The sequence below is a fragment of the Acipenser ruthenus genome, chromosome 14, assembly GCF_902713425.1.
Source record: "Acipenser ruthenus chromosome 14, fAciRut3.2 maternal haplotype, whole genome shotgun sequence".
Taxonomy (NCBI): Eukaryota; Metazoa; Chordata; class Actinopteri; order Acipenseriformes; family Acipenseridae; genus Acipenser; species Acipenser ruthenus.
Window position 1 is genome coordinate 13,978,150 of NC_081202.1, and position 22,954 is coordinate 14,001,103.

Consider the following 22,954-nt stretch of genomic DNA (forward strand, 5'->3'; position numbering starts at 1 on the left):
CACTTCCATCATAACATTAAGAATGGATTCTCATGGACTGACTCAAATTCAAAACCCGTAAATTTAGCAACTGCTTTGACGAAGAAGCACAAAAGCTACTTCATACGAATTGCAGTAGGTGCCTCCACCCCCACCCCCTTAAATAAAAGTTACTTTAGTATTCCAGATCAGACAACATTTTAACATAAAGGGCTAGTCTAACATTTAAAAGACAGTTTACACCAATCTAACATTCCACTGGCCCATTCACTTCAATTATGTGGATCCAACCATAAATCACTCCCACAGGTGACTGACATTGATTAAGCTGTAAAGTACAACCAGCTGTAGGACTGAATCAAACTGAGCCAGAGAAAACCAGTGCCACAAACTTTCCTGTGCAGGAAGTTATAGTTCACACCAAAAAAAAAAAAAGTATCACCAAGGATATTTCTGATATTGGTATTTAAACACTATTCAGACAGGAAGCCTTGGTAGAAAATTCAGACATTCAGAGTACAGTACTCAATAATTTGGGTGAAATAATATGTACAACATACATAGGGAAGCAAAGCTTTCTTTAAAAAAAAAAAAAAAAAAAAGATGGTTAAAAGAATGCAACGCATATCTGATTATTTCATTTTGGCTTGCTTCAACACAAAAAAAAAAAAGATACAAATGTCAAAAATACACTGTGTATTGTGTTTTAAAATAAGTAGGCTTCCACTTAGATGTACTGTAGTTGGTTTTGTTGTACAGTATTATATTTTCAACAGAAGTAGTATATAATTCTGAAAATATCACTTGCCAAAAGAGACAACTGTAGACATGTGCTGTAATACTAGTTTCCAGAATTAAAACAGTATCCAAAGTCAGTTTTAAAAATTGCAGAATATAGTGCTCGATAAGGCCCTAATGTCACAGTTCACTTGCAAACGAAAATGTACAAAAGCAACTAAAGATCAGATACGAAAACAAAACGCGGGCTGTGACGGATAATTAAAATAGATTGTAAATCGTGTAACTGGCTAAAAGGCTTACCAGCATTTTTGAATGGGGGGCTAGGTGTCACTGCAGGATAATTCACTAGACGTTCACCTTTGACTAGCCTGGTTTGCATCTTGCTCAAATGTATGTGTGTGATTTACATAAAATTGCACTACACAAAAATAGGTTTTCATTTGTTTTATTAAATGCATATATTCTGGAAGTCCTGTGAAGTGCAGGAGCATGTTTTATCTTGTTTAGACAATTACTTTAGCCCAAGTATTAAAAGTAACAGTAGGCCTTCCATCCAAATATTACATAGCTTCTTCAATGTTAACAGAACAAAACAAAAGAATGTTACTAGTCTAAAACTTATCAAGTCAATTTCATTGAAGGCTTGATTAAAAAAAACAAAAAAACAAACATACAAACAAACAGTGAAGCTAGTTTACAATATAGCCTGAATTCCTTATCCAGCGAGAACACACCAAGTGCACCTTACGTCTCATTCTTATTATCCCATGAGTCTAATAGACTAATAACTAAATACACATGCATTACTCAGTTATGAACAGTGCATTTACTGGTGTGGTAATGTGTTCACCGTGACATGGGAATTATTTGTCTAGTCATTAAAGGTTAAATCTGTGACACTAAAAAACATTTCCTTGAAAGACATGGTAAAACTTATGGAATTTTGCCTTTTCTTCACAAACAGACAGAACCAAATAATACATAATACAGTAGTCATTTCTCCTCTTCTATTTTTGTTTAAAAAACAAACAAAAACAGGTGTTTGATGAGGAAACCTGTTTAAATTTACATAAAACTGAAATGTAAACAGATTAAACTAACAAAAGGAAGCCACTCTTGGGAATAATGCTAGTAATTCTGAGCTGTCCACATGGGCATCATTTCTCTGGAACACATACAAAGCACAATAGATAAAGAGGAGATCACAGAGCATTGTACTCCACACATTTTGAAGGGTCTGTTGAGAAATGCTTCTGGCAGATTGTCATCAATCTTTTCAATCCCTGCAAAAAAAAAAAAAAAAAAAAAAGGACAGCTTAAAAAAAAAACTGCTGCTTAAAAATTTAACTGGGAAAACTGAATCTAAATAGCCCACCCCCTACCCATATTCTTTCTAGATTTTTAAACCTATTTCCTCCAAACTGTCATTCTGTAATGGCATGTTTTTTTGTTTGTTTTTTTTCTAGGCTAGTAGAAACGCACCCAATGAAGTTACCAACCCAGAAATAAACAACTCAGGGGCTCTATTAGTTGTGTTTTTTTCTTTCAGACAAAAAATGCGCCGATGAAGATTTGAAGTTAATAGCTTTGGGAATTTTATTTTTTTTTTTAGTCGTTGCCAATTAGTTTTTTTATTATTTTCTCCCCAATTTGAAATGCCCAATTATTTTATTATGCTCAGCTCACCGCTACCACCCCTGCGCTGACTCGGGAGGGGCGAAGATGAACACACGCTGTCCTCCGAAGCGTGTGCCGTCAGCCGCCCGCTTCTTTACACACTGTGAACTCACCGTGCACCCGCCTCAGAGCTCTGGGCAGCTTACAGGCAAGCCCGCAGGCGCCCGGCCAGACTACAGGGGTCGCTGGTGCGCGGTGAGCCGAGGACACCCCGGCCGACCTAACCCTCCCTCCCCCCGGGCGACGCTCGGCCAATTGAGCGCCGCCCCCTGGAAGCTCCCGTCCACGGTCGGCTGTGGAATAGCCTGGACTCGAACCGGCGACATCCAGGCTATAGAGTGCATCCTGCACTCTAGCGAGTACTTTTACTGGATGCGCCACTCGGGAGCCCCATAGCTTTGGGAATTTAGCCCATGATATACGTGCATAGACAGACTAAAAAAATTAAATAAATGAAATATAGGTTCATTATTTTAAACTGCTTTTTAACATAAGGGTCATTTTATATATTTAACATAATTGTATGTCAACATTTATGGACTCTGGGTCAGAAGGGGTTCTATCACCAGATTTTGATGCTCATACATGCGTACCAGCAGAGTATCATTAACACACAGGCTCTATCTGAACCCTATTTCCATTAGCTTCCTTCATGCTGGTAATGCAGCTAATGAACCTTCTTCGAAAACATACCCAGTGATATAAATGAATTGAAACTTCATGAACATTTCTCCTTCACCTGAATGTATTTCCTCTGGGTTTCATCGTTCAGGACATGAGCCACATGTTTGGAGAAGATTTTTTCACGGCCTGTGCGGGCGTGAATACCAACCATAGTCACACCAATAGGCCAAGGTGCATTTCCTATAGCCATCTGAAGGTATGCATCATTGGCCTAGAAAATAAATTGGACAACAGTTAGCAGTTTAATAATTGATATACATGATGATCAATATTTAACCCTTTCCCATGCAACAAACAGCACTTTGTAGCAGCAGCAGCTGATGTGACGAGACTGGAGACCCTGCTGGGTCACCCCAAAGACAGCATAATTGGGGAACCATTTACACGTCCCACAAGCTTGCTCTTGTTCCCCTCACCTGTTTTCGTCAGAATGCAAGGCTGTATACATTTTCAAATAAAAGTACAATGACAAATGTTTACAGTATCTCTGAAAAGACACCTACCTTGACATATTCTCTTTGCAACATAAATTTAATAATATCTGTTATTGATTCTTTGATGTCTGCAGGAAGACTCTGAATGAAAAAAAAAAAAAATAGATATGCATTTTTATTAATGTCAAATTGTTCCATCTTACTGCAACAATTCTATTTAAACTGGTCAATGGCAAAGTTGTGGATACTAAACCATACCATTCTAAGTCTTAAGAATTCTGTCCGTGCTTTGAATATACAAACAAAAAAAAGAAACTCGATATTTGTTGTTGCTGACCGCTGTGTTGCACACATACCTGCAAGATCTTTGTCAACATAATCGTAATTGTTTTATCGTAGTAAGAACTGAAGCCCAAAAAAATCTGACGTCATGCGTTTTGTTGTAAACCCTACAGTAACACTTTAAAATATTTAGTGATCACTTTGCATGGACTTTTTATTTTGTTTAAAGAATATATACAAAATTGCATCTTTTTAGACCACACACATCTCCTTACGTTACAATACATGAAAAATAAGTGACAAGTTTATATAAACCTTATCCAGTTGATTTCTTACCCTTTTGCGGAGTTTCCTGAAAAGAGGTTTCAGGTACGATTCTGTCTGTTTTTGGGTGGCGCTGGTCAGTTTACCCTGGACACCACGTTTAACATGGTCCTCTCTGCCATTGAGGTCTTTTGCCCAGACACCAAGAAGGAACTGTAATATGAGAACAAGAGGTGTATTAGGCCATCTAGAGGCTAAACGTGTACACTAACTGGCAGTAATGTAACTGAGCCATAAAGCACAGTCACTCTTACCTTCAACACCTTGGTTATAACATCCATGTCTTTGTCATCATCACCTTGTCCCAGTGATGCACCCAAAGCCTGAAACACAAAAAATAACAGGTCAAGTGGTATTCCTTTTTTTTTTCTGTTTGTCGGGAATAACCTCCGTCTGTAATTATTGTAGTTACAGCCTACAGTGGGTATCCTTATAGAATTTCAAAGACTATTAAAAACTAAAAGTAGCTACTACTTTCAACTTCTTCAGACGATCCAAGATAATCACAAGGGGCAAGATTAAGATACTGTGGATCACTAATATGTTTAGCTCCCTTAAGAAGCTAGTTTATACCAGTATATATATAAAAAAAACAACTCCTGTATTGATCACCAACGGAATACAATCACTGTACTGAACATAAAATACACACAGTAATACAGATATGTATTCTAACATCATTAAACCTTCTCAGACATGACAAAAGCAGCTGTCCATAAAACAAAGTAATTGTGGTCTGCTTTTCATTTTTGTTTAATTACACACAAGGTAAGAGCACCCCCTAGTGTCTTCAAATGTATAACATTTTTACTTCCCCTTTTAACACACCAATTGCCTACTGGAAATAGATTTTTAAAAATGGCTGAAATAATAGACATAGTTATACAACAAAGGGGTGTCATATACAGTGACTATTTCCTACCTAGAATATAAAATGACACATTACAGTTCTCATACCATAAAAGGCATCACTGCATTAATGAACTAGATATAATGACTGCTACTGTTCAACAGTGTTGTACAACCCTTCTGAACTTTTAAAAGCATTAATGCTAGAAAACAGAAATGTCTGTTCTATATGATGATTGCCTCAAAGGTTTATTATCACTCACTGGGGATGAAATCCCTGGCAAATGTTTGGTGTAAGAATGTAGAAACTTTTAAGCTGCTGGATGAGCCTGTGCCTGTGTGTACATCTTTTCGTTGGTTTTGGGGGGTTTACTTGCTCTAGACAGACACCAGGCAACATTGACTTTTCCACTTCGAAATATGCAGCAAACGGTCCATAGCACCCACCCCAATTTCATGTGCCCAGTACATTGCATGTCATCCTTTCCCCTTTGAAAATCGCAGCCCATGGTTCATAGCACCGACCCTAATTTCAAGTGGCATAATCCTTCTGGAGCCCAAGGTAATGTTGCTGCATGACATAAAAACAAGTGACTGGGGTTTATTTAGTCTTTCCAGTACACATGTACTGTGTGGTATTTTTCAAAACACTCCTCCAAACAGAGGCCTGGCTGAGAGGGACAGCGGGGACAGTAGTACTGTGTATCCGTCCGCATGCCCCACACGGCACCTTTTTTGTGGCTTGGCTTTTTTCTCAGACTGTGGCAGTATCCGTATAAAATGTTGTTCACCAAGCCTTGCTACTGTTTCCACTCTTTCAGTCTCTGGCATTTGTTGTGCATCAAACAGGAGGCTTGAGATCACAGAGTCCAGAAAAAAGTGAGCCGATTCTCTGGAGCCGTACTGTATACTAGATGGCTGTTGTACAAAGAAATCTGGACCATGTGCATGCCAAGTTTTTTTGTATCATGCCATGGTCTTCCGAGCAGCATTGTAAAGCTCCAGCATCTGGTCCGACTTATCCACACCTCCCATGTTTTTATTGTAGTCCACCACACACTTCAGCTTGTTTGTGTGCGTGCCAGCACCTCGCACAGGAACTGCTATTGTTGCCTCACCGTGGATGGTGGTGAGGAGGTACACATCTTTTTTTATCTGTATATTTCATTGCCACCAGTTCCTCACAGCGTAGAGCACTGCACCACGCCTCTGTTTCTTGGCTACCAATTGATGAGGAAATCCCTTCTTGTTTGGTCTTATTGTGCCACAAGTCATTGTTTGGGATATGTACAAGGCCCTAAATAGAGGGATTCCTGTGTAGAAATGATCTATGTACAAACGGTAGCCCAGGTTTAGGAGGGTGAAAAAAACACACAATTCTCTCAGGTGGCTCAATCTGAGAGTCCGTCCCTGTGTACACTCTGAACCGATGAGTGTAACCAGTGGAGCTCTCACACAGTTTGTACAATTTAATCCCATAACAGGCACGTTTCATGGGAATATACTGTTTAAAAATTAGCCTCCCCTTGAACAGAAAGAGGGACTCATCCGCAGATATATTTTGGCCAGGTGTATGTGTTTCTTCAAATTTATTCTGTAGATGATCGAGAAGTGGTCGTAACTTGAAAAGTGTGTCACATTGGGTTTGGTCCCTCAAGTGAGCCTTAGAAATATCATTGTAATGTAGAAATTTTAAAATTAATTGGAATCTGTCCCGTGTCATGGTAAAAAGGAAAATTGGGCAAGCATGGATTGGGTTGGTGGACCAAAATAAATCTAATCTAGATTTATCCTCCAGTCCCATCAGAACTTTTTCATTTGCACACCCTAGAATGTGGCCCCAGGTTGTCTGCATGTTGTGCCATGTATTGTTGGGCATACAAATTGGTTTGGGTAACCACATACTCAAAAAGGTCATCAGTGATGAACAACTGGAAAAAGTTAATTGGAGTAAATCCAGTTGTGTTCACCCTGGTACCTGGTCTGCCAGAAAAAGGAGGATTTTGAGGCTGGACGTTGTTAGGGGGAGACCAGTAGTAGAGTAGTTCAGGCCCACCTGCTGTACCCTGTTCTGGTAGGCGCTCACGCTTAATGTCCATCGGCTCCTCTTCCTCACCACTGCTGGATACCTCACTGGAGGAAAAGTCACTTGGCACATGCTCATTACCTGAGTTATCGGGCACAAAATCACCCTCCGAGTCCGAGTCAGACTCCATTAGGAACAACAGCCTCTGCACTGAGCCGTTTGCCATTTTACTGACCAAAATAAAACCTCCACTGCCCAGTACAAATAAAAAAATTATACCTTATACAAATGCAATGTGTGTTGTGAGAGGATAATTCAATAAAAAAACACAAATAAATGTTAAAGCCAAGTCATTTATCACAATTTCAATATCATTTTAGTGAAAGCCTACTTTGGAAATTTGAAATTTAGTTTTTCGACTTCAGAATTCAGTCATTATTCAGTAATTATTAGGGCATCAAAATGGGTAGTGGGAGGAGAGCGCTTGGCTTCTGGAATGAGACTACCACCACGAGCATACATGGATGACATGACAATCATGACTACAACAGTAGCCTGCACTAATCGGTTATTGGGCAAATTAACCAATAACATTGAATGGGCATGAATGCAATTCAAGCCCACTAAATCAAAGGAGCATCTCTATAATTAAAAGGTAAAGTAGTAGATAAAAGGTTCTACATTAATGGTGAGGCAATACCAACAGTGTCTGCGCAGCCAGTGAAAAGTCTTGGGAGATAGTACGACAGGGATCTAAAGGACACAGTTTGTGTGGGAGAAGTTAGACAACAAGCAAACTGTGGTGCTTTCAGTTTGGTCTACTGCCGAGGCTGCTGTGGCCACTGACTGTATACAAGGTTTCTTTGACAACAGTAGAGAAACTGGAAGCTTTAATCAGTTCATACATCAGGAAATGGTTGGGAGTTCCAAGCTGCCTCAGCAGAGTGGGACTTTATGGTAAAGGAATACTGCAGCTACCAGTCTTCGCTCTAACCAAGGAGTTTAAGTGCGCCAAGGTCCGACTGGAAATTACATTAGTAGAGTCACGCAACAAATGCGTAAGGGATGCAGCACCTGTGTTGAAAACTGGAAGAAAGCAGGCGGCAAAGAAAGCCGTGGAAGATGCAAAGGCTGCCCTTCGAATCGGTGATATCATGGGGCAAGTTCAGCATGGTAGAGGGGGTCTTGGTCTCAGTTCAACTTCTCCTACATGGCACAAGGCAGCCCCAGCTCAACGGATGAAACTGGTAGTCAACGAGGTGCAAAAGCAGGAGAGGATGAGGTGCTTAAAGGCTGTTTCCCAGGTCAAGCAGGGAGAATGAATGAGATGGGAGGGAGAGTGTGGAAAAACGCAAGATCGGCTGGCAAGACCTATGGACAATGAAACAGAGCAGGATCAGTTTCCTCATCAGGTCAACAAATGATATTCTCTCATCACCACAGATCCCTCATGTCCTTTGTGTTCACCACCTGCAACATTAAGGCACATTTTGACAGGATGTAAGGTGGGTCTTAGCCAAGGACGGTTAAGACCAACCTTAACGGATCAGCACGCCTTGTTCACCCAGTAGAGTTAACAGTGCCATGGGAGGATGCGGTAGATGAGGCATATGAGAGGAAGAAACTGCGGTACACTCAACTGGCCGCTGAAGCAGAACAGCGAGGATGGAGAGCCCGGGTTTATCCAGTGGAGGTGGGTTGTCGAGGATTTGTGGCACACTCTAAAACCCAGTTTCTCAGAGACGGCGGATTCAGTGGCCAAGAGTTGCGTCGCACAGTAAAGAACTTATCTGAAGCAGCAGAGAGCAGCAGCAACTGGCTGTGGTTGAGACGGAAAGATTCTGGTTGGGGATCTCAAGCACAATAGAAAGAAACGCTGATGTACGAGTACGTAAGCTGGGTTGAGTTCAGTGGGGGACGGAGGATGTGATGCTAGGATGCCATAATCACCGTCGAGCCCTCTTGCGGTGTTATAGGCTAGTCGACGAAACACCGAGGACGGAAGGTGCCCACTTGAAGACCCCAGAGATGTACCCTACTTAGCTCAATCCAGACGGTTGTCATGCTGATGCGCTGGGGAGACCACACTGTGGTTGATCCCTGGAGCCAGCATCGCAGCCGTTGTGTGTGCTGATGCGCTGGGGAGGCAAAATAAGCTGATACCTGGAGCCAGCATTACACTTCAGCTGTCAACACCAAGCAGAAGGATATCTATATCACATTAGTTTACTGTAAAGCTGCGTCTTAGATGGTGCTTATCTTGGCGAGAGCCGAGTTCAAACTTTTAACATCTACTCTCATGTAATTATATATATAATTTTAAATGGAGCAAATGAAAAATAAAATCAATCCAATACTGTAACAAATCGTTTTTGGGATGTCGGGAAATATTTTTTTTTGTTGTTGTTGTTTTTTAGAGCTATACGGTATAAATCCCCAAAAAACCCCTAATAATTACTGTGAAATCCTAGAGAGGAATGGAGAGAGGTAAAAAAAAAAAAAAAACATAACCTAATAAATAAATCAATAAATACTAATCAAAATAGTTAAAAAAAAAAAAAAAAAAAAAGAAATCAAAATGTAGACCAGGAAAAAAAATCTGATCTGAAATATACAATGAGATAATAAAATCAGTCAATTATAAGTTTTTTTGGCAAGTCATGGTAGAATTATATAAAAAAAAGCATATAATAAAATTATATCCAATACAATTATATGTGTTATGAGGGGAGAGGAGATAATTCAAGAAAAAAAAAAGAAAATGTCAAAGCAAAGTCGTTCACAGTTGCAATACAATATATTTTTTACATATAAAGGTTTTTTTTTTTTTTTGTTTTTTTTTAAAGGAGCAGAAAAATAAATTCAAACCAACAACTCCAATCAAATCGTTTTTAGGATATGGGGAAAGGAGAGGGGGGGAAAGCATTTATAGTATAAATTCAACCCCCCCCCCCCCCCCCCCCTTCAAAAAAAAAATAAATCATTGTCAAATTGTAGAGAGAAATGGGGAGAGGTGAAGAAATATATATATCCTAAAAAATAAATGATTACAATCAATATCGTTATTTCGAAAAAAAGAAGAGAGATGAAAAGAAAGAAATCAAATGAACAGGAAAAAAATCAGATGCAATATACAATGATGAATAAAAGTTTTTGGGGGGACGGTAGAAAGATTAAATTAGATCTAATATAAAATTATAAAGTAAGAAAGATGAATACAGAGATTCCAAAAATAAGATATTCGAAAAAATATGTAAAATAGATCAATCCTATGCTCAAACTCACTAGCCTGACAGTTTCTCTCCAACCAACTAAACCTGACACAAGTCTGAGATACAAGGTTTCACACACAGTAACTACATACAAAAAACACGTGGTTCCTAATGTTTATTTTTACCCTCTGATCACTGAGTTTACGCCACTGGACCATTTTCGTTTGAAAAGAAAACGAAAGTTACACACAGACTGTCCTAAATTAATTCGGGATGTTTCACAGTACAAGACAAAGATAGCCACTGCTTGCGTTCAAATAGGTTGTAAATTAAATTTAACAACTGCGTCACATCAAATATATTTGATCTGTGTCATATAATGAAATTAAAGCAATCGACGATTTGCAAGAGGATGAACACTTCTTGTGTTACAATTCAAAAGGTTAGTGTGGGCGATACAAAGGCTTCATATCAGTTATAACACAACACCATAGTAACATTACCTCCAGTTCCTCAATGGTGGTGTTTTCTTCATGGACTTTCAAGTCATGCTGTGTGTCCTCCTCTCCTGGATCCTGACCTCCTACAACTTCATTTAGATACTGCTGGTCAATCTTGTCCAAAGCAGCTTTCAGATCGTTTCTTAAACCCTTTGAATGAAATACAGACAAAAATGTTACAACAATTATTTACTTTTTTTTTTTCCTCGACATCCACAAATCTAACTTTTCCAAGAATATGAAACAAATATCTAACCATTACCAAATACATTTTTTTACAGCTATCATTAGATAGGCCTAGTATAGAATGAAATATTCTGTATGCATGTCAAACCCATCTAAATATACCCGCTGTCCAGTCTTACCTTGTTTACTTCTGGAGCTAAAAATTCTATTTTTCTAAGACGCTGGAAGGCATCGTAATCAGATTCTGAAAACAATCTAATGGGCTCCCCTCGTTCACGCAGACTCCTTATTACCTGTAAACAAAACATTTCAAGTAAAGCACAGAGTATGCCATGAAGCTGCAGCGAGACAAGCAATACATTTAAGTTGGACAGGGATGAAGAATATCATGCCTCTTGTCGGGAGAGTGTCATGGGCAATTTTTCTTCTGTGAGTTCCAGCTCCAACACTGGATTGGAGGAAGTGGATGCCTTGTCTTTATCTTCCTTCTTCTGTACCTGGAATGCAAAGGAACAGGGTTTCTCTTTATCATCCGGCACAAAGATCTCAAGGTGGCAAATCGGTTATATGAAATCTAGCAGCGTCCAAGCTTCTGAATCTGACAGAATCATTTAAACTACACAAATTGGGTTGCCCCACTGCGGTATTACAAAAGTCACTGGCAACTGGTGCAGACGGAAGTAAGACACCAACCATGATCCTCCTTGTATCCAATTGAAACCAAATGGGGCAGAAGTTAAAGTTTCTATGTTTCAAAAATAGGATTATCTGGCATGCAAAAACAAACAAAAAGGTAAACTTATGACCCACATTGCCTAAGGCACACAGATTTGTTTTCTTTATCATATACCATAATGAACAACCACACTGGGATGTATACACCTGGACTTTAAGAAAACACATTTTATCTTAATCTTAAATAGTACATCATGCTTTCAAAAACGCATGCATTTTCTTCAAGATTCACCCAAAAGCAAACATATTTTAAAAAGTAGTCAACTTTAGGTTATGGATGGTGTACAAAAACAAACCAAAAAAAAAAAAACAGGCCAAACTAGGGATTTTTTATATATGCAGGGGAGGTAACAAGAATAATATTTACTACTGAAAATAATGCAGGAAAAATAAGTGTTTCATAGCTGGAGCTATAAATTCAGTTTTTCCGTCCCACTTGAGCCAACGAAAATGTTTTCTTTTTCTGTAACCTGAACCATAGGTAAACATAGAACTGAAATCCATTAAGCTCAGAACATTTAAATACTGGAATAACTGAATGTTCGCTCTTGTGAAGTGAATTCCTACATTACTTCATAAACTACAGAAACAGAAGTGTTCAAAAATAATTTAGAGCATCCACATCCCTCTGTCATGCTGCAGAACCAAAAAAGGCGCACATTAATATCTGCCAGCATGCACGCTTTTGCTACAGAACCAGAACAAATTACTGGCCTTTTTTGTCCCATACCTTTCCTGCTGGCTTCTCATTAAAAACCTAAAGTGCAATACAGACAGTTATCAATATATTAGCATTCACATACATCACACAGGGTTCTCCCTAGACTCCATTTAAAAACCAAGTGTTCCACTTGCTAATAGTCCAAATAAAGGGAGTCCAAACAGCAAGCAGAGCATTCTGCTGGCGGTGGTCTGACATGGGGTCTAGTGTGGACTGTTACAGAAACTTGCTATAACTGAGCACATAATCTACTGTGTTAGTAGGCTATATAAGTTAAGGACAGCCAAATGGGATAGTTGTATTATTTAAGTAAAATACAAAAGAGCAGGGGAACTGTAATCCCTTAATATTTGTCTCAAACCAACATAACAGTATAAGAGTATGTTTGATTAAAGTAGCCTATAGTACAACATGTATAACACAAAGAATGGCTCCAACATACTGTACCTTGCAACCACATCTTTCGAAGTATTCTGCTTCTTCCTTTCTTGCAAGTTCACTGCGCTTAAAATATGTTTTCGACTCCTTGAAGGAAAAAAAAAAGACGTTCATTAAGATGCGGTCCTGGAATTTGCTTTTGTTTTAAATACAAGGTTTTTTTTTTTTCTGACATGCAGCTACTTTCAAATAAATATTGTGTTAACTGCTGTATGACTACGATAAGTCACAGAGCAGTTCATTTGCAAACAAAAACAAAAACAAAAATAAAGAAACCACAAACTTAGTAAGGGTGGAATTTGCAGTACCTTATAAGCAAAAACCAGCTTTGGAGGTTAAGCTGTTGCAAAACTCCATACTTATGTAGGACTATTACCTAAACACCAAATGTCAGTGTATTAGGCTCTTTGGATAACTAGGTCATACACTATTTCACAAATAACAATATCTTAATCACTGTAGTTCCCTTATGTAACAAAACTATATTAAAATATATTTAGAAATATAATGTAGTACATTATACAATATATTTAAATATATTTTCGTTCCATAAGGGTTGTTTCATGAGGAAGGTGCTCTGGTAATACATGAACTAGCAACATACAGTATATGCCTAACCTAGACAGCGAAAACTAAAAACAATGAAAACGTGGCCACCAACCCCCAAGCAATAGGGGCCCCTTTCCTCCCTCACATGCTATCTCTAAATTATTTTACTGGTTTTATATTTTGAATCGTCAGTAACGTAACCTTATCGACTCTCGTCACGTCTCGTTAGAACATATACAAACTTCCAGTGAAGTCACGATATACCGTACAGTACTCAAAATGCTTACGCCAACTAGCTCTTTCTCTTCGAGATTCTTCCTTTTCCTCGCGATTTCTGCTTTTAAAAGATCCATGTTTAATCTTAGAATTAAACCAGGAACTGGATTCACAGTAACATTTCTGGTGTTCAACCACAACAGGAAGCTGTATTCAGAGAGTTCCGGGGGACAGGTGTTTAAAGCAGGTCAAAGGGTAAAGGGTGGTATCAGAAAAAGACAACAGAAGTAATGATGTACAGCTGTGACAAGACAGAGACAGCAACATCTGTGACATCTGTGGAATGCAATTAGAAGGCATGTGTTATTCTATCTCATGCTGTGTTTATCTGAATATTTAATTTTAAACTTCACGGTATTCTTACTGTGCGTTTCAAATTAACTTTCAGTAACCCAACTACGTTTAGAGTTTACTATAGCCTTTATTATTAGAACCAAATTTGTACATGACTACATTTACTAAACTAGCCTATTGCATTTTCTCAAAGCACATTGCATTAAAACTCAATAGTTAAAAAGCAGTAAATGTTGTCATATTGACAATTAAACATCAATAATATGTTGTTTAAATGCCAATACAAGCACCGTTTGCATATGTTGTGCTTTTGAGGCATGAGACATTAAAAACAGAATATAAAAGAAAACTGTAATGATGCACTGTCGATCTATATCTATATTTTCACTTACTATGACTATTTGCCTGGCACTATATGCATATACTGTAAACGAGCTAATTATACGTTATATGGCCTTTTTTCCCCAATAACATTTTTTAATGAAATATCTGCTGAATTACAAAATTGATACAAAATAATACCATCAGGCGGCGCAAAGAAATATGCAGAATACAAAACTACATTTTCATCTTTTTTTTATTTTTTACAAAATGTTAATAAAAATACGTCGCTATTTAACAAAATAATGCTAACAAAAGTCGTCACGTTTCAAAGCATTTTTATTAAATTCTACAGAATTTAATTTGAAGTAAAGATTGTTCCAATGCATTTGACGTACAGCAGTTGGAACTGAAATACTGTAATGAGCTGGAGGTTTTTCTTTTTGCTGATTAGAGAGACGGACCCTGTTCCTGCTGTTTATTTTGATGTAGTGCAAGCAGTTCTGCTTTAGATTTCATTTATTGATCTTTATTCCACAGATTTCAAAAATGGAGTTTTCCGAAAGAAAAAGGAGCAGGAAATCTCAAAGCTTTAAACTGGTCAATGAAGGTAAGGCTGGGGAATACAGGTAGAGGTTCATTTGAAAAACGTCCTTTTGACATATTGTAAACAAAAAGGTAAAAAATTTAAACAGAACAAGAACGTAACAATACCCTGCAAGCTCCATTTGTTTAACTAGATTTACAGAATATTCGGATGTTTAAACGAAAATAAACAAAGAATAACTGGATTGATTTACAACTAAAATAAACTACTGTACCGTAAACACTGTGTAAGTGTGGAATAGAGTTTGAACCATTCATTATCTTATGGTGTACATTGAGTAGCTTAGTTTAAATATTAACACACAGTATTTGCTAGATTATTGTTATGCTCTGTGTAAAAAAACAACCACGTAGCCGTTCAAAACTATTTGTTCCTGTAGTATACTACAGTGTATTCTTATTTTGGTCAGTGTTGTAATATTTTCTGTTATGGTTGTCTCTTTGTTTGTCAGGCTGGTTATAACAAGTGTCGTGGACTAAAACAATCTTTAGATATTGGAATTATTTGGAAACTGCGGTTTACAAATAGAAATTGCATGCAAGTGCATATGGCCGCAGTGTGATTTACTGGCAGTCAGCTTTATTACATAGGGTATAGTTGAATAGATGCCAGGTCTGTGTTTGCAAACACTTTTTGTTTCCACCTACAGGTGGAAGAGACTGGCAGCAAGTAAAGTATGAAATGTAACAGATTCAGTTTTGGTCCTGACCCACACACTTCCTTCACTGGTCATTATGGGTGTTATTTATGTACAACTGTATCTATCACAAATGTGTTCCATAAAAAAAAAAGATAATAGGAAGTTTCAAGTTTTTATTATTATTATTATTATTATTATTATTATTATTATTATTATTATTATTATTTTGATTATGTATTAATTAAAAATCATAGTAATTTTGTGAATAATTTATCCCATTACTGTTGCTTTTGCAGATTTTGAGGCAGGATACTTGGATTGTAATACCAGTGCTGATATCAATGGGGAACCTAATAACACAGCAGCAACTACAGGTATGACTTGTAAAACATTTTAGTCAGTACAGCCTGGGGATTTGAGTTCTTCTCTAAAGCATATTGTACATTCGTCTGTGAAGTGGTGCCAATATGTCTTTCAGTGACTGCCAATACCATTACAAGTCAAAAATGTAATATTGTGCTGAAGGTATATAGAAAGTGGAGCACAAGGAAGAGATTTTGTGGCCACTATTTTGGATATAGTGCGAGTATGGAAAAAACGTAAAATCTGATTCACAGACTAAAATAATCTGATTAGATCTGAGTCCCATTTCTCCCTGTATTAGTTAGCGACTTATATCCGTAATGAGGAAAAAATGCATTTATTGAACAGCTTTAGTGACATTATATTGGTCTGCAGTTTGGCTAGGTGACAAAGATGTGGAGATTAAAAACCAGATCACCGGAATGATGAGACTCCTAAACGACAAGGCAGGCAGAGTGTATCAGAGGGTGGGAAAAGAGGGTGAGAACTTGAAACAGGAGCCTCAGGAAGTCGACTTGAGGTGGGACCAGCACATTGCCATCTCTCCACCTGCCAGTCAGGAGGAGCCCCAGCACAGCACTTGGAATGAAGAACCGGCAGCAAGACCCCAGGTTTCTGGGCAATATGGCACCCGATCTAAAACCTTGAAAATGATCAACAAAATGAAAAACACAGTGAAGACGAATGGTAAGTTCTTCTTCTTCTTCTTCTTCTTCTTCTTCTTCTTCTTCTTCTTCTTCTTCTTGGTTATTACCCCTTTAGCATGACATGTTTGTTTCTCCTGTTAACAATGACTATAATAGAACACTGTAAAATACTCTTAATGCTTTGGAAAATGACACGTTTTCTTGTACAGTAGTTGTACCTTGTTCTCAGAGGAGGTTTCCCACCTTGGAATTCTTCTTTAATCTGTTCCAAGAAGGATCCTCTGCAAATTGTGTCCTACAAGTTTTTAATAAATTCAGCTTAAAAGATGTGTAACTTGCAAAGGGTGGCCCAGACTTTTTTGCATTATTTTTAATTCAACATGCTGCTTAGGAGCAAGTATTTTATTCACTTGCAAGTATATATATATATATATATATATATATATATATATATATATTGCAAGATTGCAATAATGTTGCAGTTACCTACAAAAAAAGGACCAATGAATTGTGTTCTGTTTTATTTTTATATTTGTATCCCAGGAGAGATACCAATCACAAACAACACTGCTGGGCCAAACTGTTGTATGTGTAACTGTAAGACCACCATGCAGGCTATCTTACAGGAGCTCAGAGCCATGAGGAAGTTAATGCAGACACAAAAAGGTCAGTAAAAACTTATCGAAGCAAAAACTTTGTGGTACAAATTGCACTTTATGGAGGGAGGGGGGTAAGGTGCTGCAGTAGGACATTATTGGCCTCTCTTTATTAGTCTGCCGAATTACCCAGGACTGTATGATTAAGGTGAGCTTGGAGATCTCATAGTGGTAAGGTTTAATGGTGCCTGCCAACCACATTGTAATGATGGGGCAAACCTCAAAACAGGTTTGCCACTGATTTTGATGACAAAACTTGGAGGAAACTGCCTTTGCCCAGTAATCCGATTTTGGGGACATACTTTGCCCCATCCTTTTCCGTCTGTGTTTGTGCCAGTGGGCAGCATAACTTTTCAGAGTGTGGCCTCATTTGCACATTAGCTTTGAGTGATTGCGATGATGGCGCAGACACGGATGACTGCAACTCAAACTGACCAGGTAAGGGGAGGTTTATTTGAAACGCAGGCTCTGACGATCCCATTACAAAAAGGGAACATTAATTAAAAGTTTCTAAAAAAAGAAAAACCTTTCTTAAATAATATAAAGCCCATGTTTCATACTTGTGAAGTCATTTATTCCAGATCATTTCACATTTTCAAGTGCATCTGTTCTTTGTGTGTCGGGCTGAAACATACAGTAGGCCGACAGCAAAATAATAAATATATACAATTTTAAAACACCTTGCAGTAAATTACTTCCAGAGATTATGAAGTATGAGGTATAGGCCTGTGTATTTAAAAAAAAAAATGTTTTGTACAAATATATATATTTTTCACAGCAACACTAAAGTTAATGAAGCCAGGTTCCAAATCACTGTTCCCATAGAGATTGTATGTATTAGCAGAATTATGAATATAATTAAACAATATATGCAAAAAATATTCAATGCATGTAAATATTTCTAAATACTGCATTAACAAATGGTGTTACAGCACTACTTTTCCTTCATCAAGATCACAGCAAACGCAATTGCTAGGGCTATTGATTACTTAAGGGGAATGTCAGTTGCTCCTGATTTGGTGGTGTCCAGCTCAAACTCCATTCAAAATCACAACATTTTTAACCAACTTAAAAAATATACTATAGAGCCAGATAGATAGATAGATAGATAGATAGATAGATAGATAGATAGATAGATAGATAGATCTACATACTACTGGTTACTTAGCAACTTAATTCCTATGACATGAAGTACACTGTCAGAGATTCGAATGTTACAGTAATAAACATTAATTCTGTTGAATGCTTAACACCAGCTGCCTTATTAACCCAGCTACCTTCTGTGATAAGTTTTGAAGAACCAGGAAGGTTTATGACAAGCAACCTATTCACTTGTGCCCTCACCACCATGAAAATAGACAATGGCTATAGTTTTGAGAAACCTCTTAGTAAATTGAAATATGTTTACCAAGCACCACATTCTTTATTACTGCCCCTCCCCGTGGTTTTATATGTACTACATCTAGAGAGCTGGTTATCCAATTGTAATGAAATTAAGTTACAACATTGTTTATTTATTTTATGTATTCAGATTGTCAGAATCTGGGACCTGTCTATCTATATGTATGTATGCAACAGTTGTTGCTGCATGATGATATCGTTATTCATGATGCTGATAGCTTTAATGTTGCACAGCCATGGCAGGGAATTTGTTACCAAGATGCTTTTTCGCTGGGTTTGTCAGGAGCTCAGTCAAAGCAGCGTGCGCAGACGAATGTAAGTGCTCAGCGTTTGTCGATGCCACGCAAGAGGAACAGGAAGAAGAAACCTGCCCAAAAGGTCACTGCACCGGCCTCCCAGAGCAAGAAGTTGTGTAGTCAGCCCGGCAGCACAACAGAGCAAAGTGGAAAGAGGGACAGGCCTGCCAGGGAGCGACTAGGCCCTTCACAGCCCACTCCAGCTTCAGCCATAGACATCCATGTTCCAGAATACTGTCTTATCCGAGAAATGCCTTCCTCAGAAGTAAGTAAAAATTACATTTCAGTTGAACTGGCTTGTACATGTTTATAGAGGATGCAACATGAATGCTCCTATGGCTATCCAGCACTATACCATTCATGGGGTACAATGTATGCAAAAGAAAGTGGGCTGTATTCATAAAGCATGTTTGTCTTTTAGGCACATTTAAAATTTTCAGCTTAAAAAATATATTTAATTATTTATTTTTAAGATTGGGATTGCATTCTTTTATAGATTACATCAATATGGAGTTAAATAATACTATTTACAATGTAATTCCAGTAGATGTAAATGTAATGCCTTATTAGTAATTTGTTGGTCTGTGTTTTATCCCTGTTTGCTTAGCCTGAAGTCCAGCTTGCAGAGGGTTATGAAGTGTACATACCCAAAACCCAGCTGGACTCTATCTTGGTGAATTACACACGCTCTGGTAGCTTACTGTTCAGGAAGCTGGTGTGTGCATTCTTTGATGACACAACTCTGGCCAATTCCCTTCCTAATGGAAAAAGAAAGAGGGGGTTAAATGATAACAGAAAGGGGCTCGATCAGAATATTGTGGGAGCAATAAAAGGTTGGTGTTTTTTTCTTTCTTGGGTAAGTAAAAAGTCAAACCAGTATAAACCACTGAATTTATTTAATGAATCAATGAACCAAGTGTAGTCTCGTTGTAGTTACTTATTGCTGACAGATTAAAGAACCACTTATATGTTTTTGTTAATGCTCTGCATAGGCATAGTTATAGTATGATGTGATCTTCATACATTCTGTCGATGTCGGTCATGATGACATTATTAATAATAATAATAATAATAATAATAATAATAATAATAATAATAATAATCATCATCATCATCATCATCATCATCATCATCATCATCATCATCATAATAATATGTGTGTAGATAATTTTAAAAATGTGTTTCTAGTCTTCACAGAGAAATATTGCACTGCTAATAGAATTGACAAGCTTCCTGGTCCAAGAGATTGGGTACAGATTCTCCAGGATCAAATTAAACTGGCCAGGAGAAGATTAAAACGAGGAACTGGTGGTAAGTCTGTTCTAATATAAATATAATTATACAATCAACAGCAAATCAACATATTTATTTATTTAATTGTTTTGTACCTAAAAACCAAGACTTCTGTTAGTTCAGAATTTGGTTGATTTTCTTTTTTTTTTTTTTTTTGTGCTTCAACCTTTATATTTTAACCAGCAGAAGTTATTGACTATGATAAAAAATGTGGGCAGAAGTCCTGTGTCTCAGACAGGTATCATAAATCTCAAAAAGTTTTTTTTTGTTTTTTTGTTTAAACAGTTTCATATATTTAATAGTCTTACAATTAAATTTGAATCTGTTAAACAGTATGACTTCAATTGACAATCCAATAATAATATATTAAATATGTTCTTAGCCTCTCTTCTCATTTGTAGATATTCTGAAAAAAACTAACCATCACATTTAACACTGACATTGGAAAGCGTGTTTTGTGAAAAATCACCAGCTGTATGTCTGCTGTTTTCTTTTTTGTAGGTGGTCAAAGGCAATCAGTGTATTTTGCTGAAGTCTGTATTCCATTTGCCTGATAACTTCACTAATAATCATGCCTTTATGGTGACAGGCATTACTGAGAAACTGTAAAGACGGCTTTCTCATTTTTGTGCCAGCAGTGTTTGAATGTGAAGCAATAACTCAATGGGAATGCCTCCAGCTGCCTGCAAGCAGTCTGTTTTGCAGATCAGAGCTTCCTGCAAACATTCCAGAAGTTCTGAAATGTTGTGCTTTTCCAAAGGTGGCACATCCAACTCAGCCCAGTGCCAAAGGCAAAGTTGAAAACAGAAATCCCTACTCTAATGGGGTTTGGCTATGTATTGCTTAAGACATGTTTTAAAAGGCTTTAGAAGGCCAACAAAATGCACCGTAGCCTTTGTGCAGTTACAGATACACTAATCTGTTTATGACCAGGGTCTTGGCTTATGGCCTTTATGCTTTTGTTATCAACAGAGGCTATTGTTTGTAATGAAGAAAGGGATGGATGTTCTGCACCCCAGTCAGGTAATAGATTTAGACATTGTATTTACATTTCTGGTATCATGAATGCTGTTGAAAAGCTGAGGTCCTTTTTGGCTCTGCTCTCTGTATAGTACAGTCTTGCCAACAGAATTAAAAAGGCCACAGCCTCAAATGGCTTTCTTGAAAGTGAAACTTGGTAGAACCAGTCCAGAACCCTATTGAAAAGCAGCTGGTTTTCAAGTGCCTTGGTGGTTCAAATTTTCAGTAAGAAAATTATAAGAGTTGCTGTTTTAATGCCAGCTAACTAGTTTTATTTTGTGTGTTTTCAGGTAGAGCTTTTGAGAAGAGCACAGGCCATGTGTGGGTTGATGCTGATAAGGACTGCACAGCATAAAAAAGTTTTGTTTGCAGTACTTTTGCGCTTTGTGGTAAATCCAAGTTGATCTACTTATCCAGTTTGTCACGTTCAAATTCAGTTGTTTAGAGAGCTCATAGTTGTCTTCTCGCAAGACATATTAGTTTTGTGTCAGTTGTGAAGTAATAAAACATACTAAGACTGCAAAGTGACTAACTTGCTTTACAACTATGTACATTGCCTGTGCTAAGCAAAAAGTGAGACTAGAGCTGAACGTTTAGTTGAGTGCAGTAAACTAAGCCCTTTATTTTGTTCATGTGACTCATCAGTCCAGTCTGGGATAACTTTAGTAAAGGAATTCTCTGCTGTAGTGCGGAGGGGACTTCAAGCGTTATGTCTTTTGTAACAAACTCATTATTTCCCTTACAAATGTTTACCATAGTAAATATGTGCAGTGGTTTTGCAGTTTACCATGGTTAAACAAGATTGTACCAAGCTTTACCATGTTTGCCTGTGCTTTAACATGCTTTTTCTTTTTCCATAATACTTTTTTACACTTCTCTATGTCTTTACTAAAATGTGTTATTCCACAGTATTCTGCAGTAAACTTTTATTGGGTTTTTTTTATGAAATCATTATTTTTGAAGATGTGCCCCATGCTGTTTTCTATCAGCTCAACAGAATTGTAGCAGGTAAATAGCCACCAAGTCCAGTTTAATGTTCAGTTTGTACTCATATTGAGAGTACCACTCAGTGATGATAAATAATGATAAAAACCTATTACATTCTTTACTACATGAGATTACTACTATCAGAATCTGGGGATATGTGGAGGAAACGTACTCATAGTGGTACCAAGTAAAAACATTTGAAAAAGTGAAAAAGGAAAATACAGTCTTGGCTTGCCCACCAGTGGAATTGACAGACAAAATAAAGGTAGGCAAATCAAGTGGTAGAAGAAGAATGTATTTTATAACTGCTTCCCGTAAAGAAGCCCTAAAATTACATGTTAGAGGGTTCACTGAAGTGATGTTATATTGTAATATTTGTATTTAGTAGATCGGTGTAGATAATAATATTGATCAAATGGGATTTTCTTAAAACGTCACTTCATTTCTTCCATACAATTTGTAAATATTTTATTTCAATATGTAAATATTTAAACCTTTTTTTTTTTAACAAACAGATGAATCATTGTGAAATTGTTTTAATACAGTATTTAAAGTGTGCTGTTAACCAACTGATCTGTTTAGATTGTATTTCTGCTTCAAGAATTAAAAGGTTTATTGGACAATAATTGGTGCTTGTGTTTTAGTTCTTAAATCATTTTCACAACATCCATGAATAAAACTTTGAAGCTGCAGTGGTGTATATCGTCGCACATTACGATGAGAAATAAAGATGTCTTCTTTAACTCAACTCAAAGGAACTTAAATTTAAGAATCTGAGATGATTGTAGGTATTTGTTTCAGATGCATTTAAAAAAA

The 22,954-nt window shown here is 37.4% G+C and overlaps 2 protein-coding genes across 4 annotated transcripts; one reads left to right on the forward strand and one right to left on the reverse strand.

The window, feature by feature from the left end:
* Positions 1-1,149: 1,149 nt before the first annotated feature.
* Positions 1,150-13,806, reverse strand: LOC117419916 (pre-mRNA-splicing factor 18-like). Of its 2 annotated transcripts, XM_058985903.1 has the most exons (11): positions 13,625-13,806; positions 12,798-12,875; positions 12,360-12,386; positions 11,287-11,391; positions 11,074-11,187; positions 10,712-10,858; positions 4,376-4,444; positions 4,134-4,274; positions 3,585-3,656; positions 3,137-3,292; positions 1,150-2,003 (listed from the first exon to the last, which is right to left on the reverse strand). In XM_058985903.1, the coding sequence occupies exons 1-11, from the start codon at positions 13,688-13,690 to the stop codon at positions 1,923-1,925; spliced, it is 1,056 nt and encodes a 351-aa protein (XP_058841886.1). In that variant the 5' UTR covers positions 13,691-13,806; the 3' UTR covers positions 1,150-1,922. The 2 variants fall into 2 exon arrangements, with proteins under 2 accessions (XP_058841886.1, XP_058841887.1); XM_058985904.1 differs by lacking the exon at positions 12,360-12,386 and having other exon boundaries at positions 13,625-13,805.
* Positions 13,779-22,750, forward strand: LOC117419915 (BEN domain-containing protein 7-like). Of its 2 annotated transcripts, XM_034033295.3 has the most exons (10): positions 13,779-13,909; positions 14,769-14,838; positions 15,772-15,849; positions 16,214-16,525; positions 17,029-17,151; positions 18,826-19,103; positions 19,446-19,671; positions 20,027-20,149; positions 21,104-21,154; positions 21,442-22,750. In XM_034033295.3, exons 2-10 carry the CDS (start codon positions 14,778-14,780, stop codon positions 21,504-21,506), a joined length of 1,317 nt encoding a protein of 438 aa, XP_033889186.3. In that variant the 5' UTR covers positions 13,779-13,909; positions 14,769-14,777; the 3' UTR covers positions 21,507-22,750. The 2 variants fall into 2 exon arrangements, with proteins under 2 accessions (XP_033889186.3, XP_034782324.2); XM_034926433.2 differs by lacking the exon at positions 13,779-13,909 and having other exon boundaries at positions 14,639-14,838.
* The last annotated feature ends 204 nt before the right edge of the window (positions 22,751-22,954 follow it).